General features: G+C 54.4%; 1 protein-coding gene across 1 annotated transcript in view; it reads left to right on the top strand.

The window, feature by feature from the left end:
• Positions 1–684, top strand: part of LOC119591848 — a 15,744-nt gene that overhangs the window by 904 nt on the left and 14,156 nt on the right. Inside the window, exons 2-4 of the mRNA XM_037940591.1 lie at positions 41–289; positions 387–414; positions 474–573. Of these exons, the coding sequence (XP_037796519.1) occupies positions 41–289; positions 387–414; positions 474–573 (377 nt within the window). The remainder of the gene's footprint in view (positions 1–40; positions 290–386; positions 415–473; positions 574–684) is intronic.

The following is a 684-nucleotide window of genomic DNA, read 5'->3' as shown; positions in this document are numbered from 1 at the left end:
TGTGCAGTATAATTTACCACCTGCTACCGTACGCCCTCAGAAGGGGTCCCGTCGGCGCGCCCCTCGACGCCGGACGAGCCGTGCGAGGAGCCGTTCGAGGAGGACGGCATACCGGCCTTGGCGGATGCTCTGGAGGAGCTTCTTCAGGCGTACACCAACTACATCAATACGAGTGTGGAAGGAGAGGATCCACTTAGCTTCCATGAGGATTTAGCGAAGATTAAGGACGTGCTGGGGAAGCTGAGAGCTCTGGTCGGCCAAGCGTCGACCAGGACATCTCGCGGCGTAGGTTTGTTAAAGTACTTTTGTCTGCCACAACGAGGTCTGTGCTGGCGAGAGCACGTAGGGTTGAAGACCACAGAAATAACACATATTTTTAACAACAGATACCGACAGAGAACACAGATTACCAAAGTAACTGACCGTAGAACATCCAAATTATGAAAAGACCGTGACCTTCCCGACTCCTGCAGAAACAACCCCTGCGGAGGGCGAGCCAGAGGCGCGGCGTTGGGAGGTGCGTGTGGGCGCTACGGCCGTGCTCCGTGCCCCGTCGGCGCCGCCGGACAGCCGGTGGGTGTCGTGTTCGTGCCTCAAACTGCTTGTGGTGCTGCCAATCCTCGCCGACGGTTTTATTTTGCGGTCATATGTGTAAAAATATATATATCAACTATATAAATATTT

Source organism: Penaeus monodon, chromosome 29 (genome assembly GCF_015228065.2).
Source record: "Penaeus monodon isolate SGIC_2016 chromosome 29, NSTDA_Pmon_1, whole genome shotgun sequence".
Taxonomy (NCBI): Eukaryota; Metazoa; Arthropoda; class Malacostraca; order Decapoda; family Penaeidae; genus Penaeus; species Penaeus monodon.
This window is presented reverse-complemented; position numbering and strand designations above follow the sequence as displayed.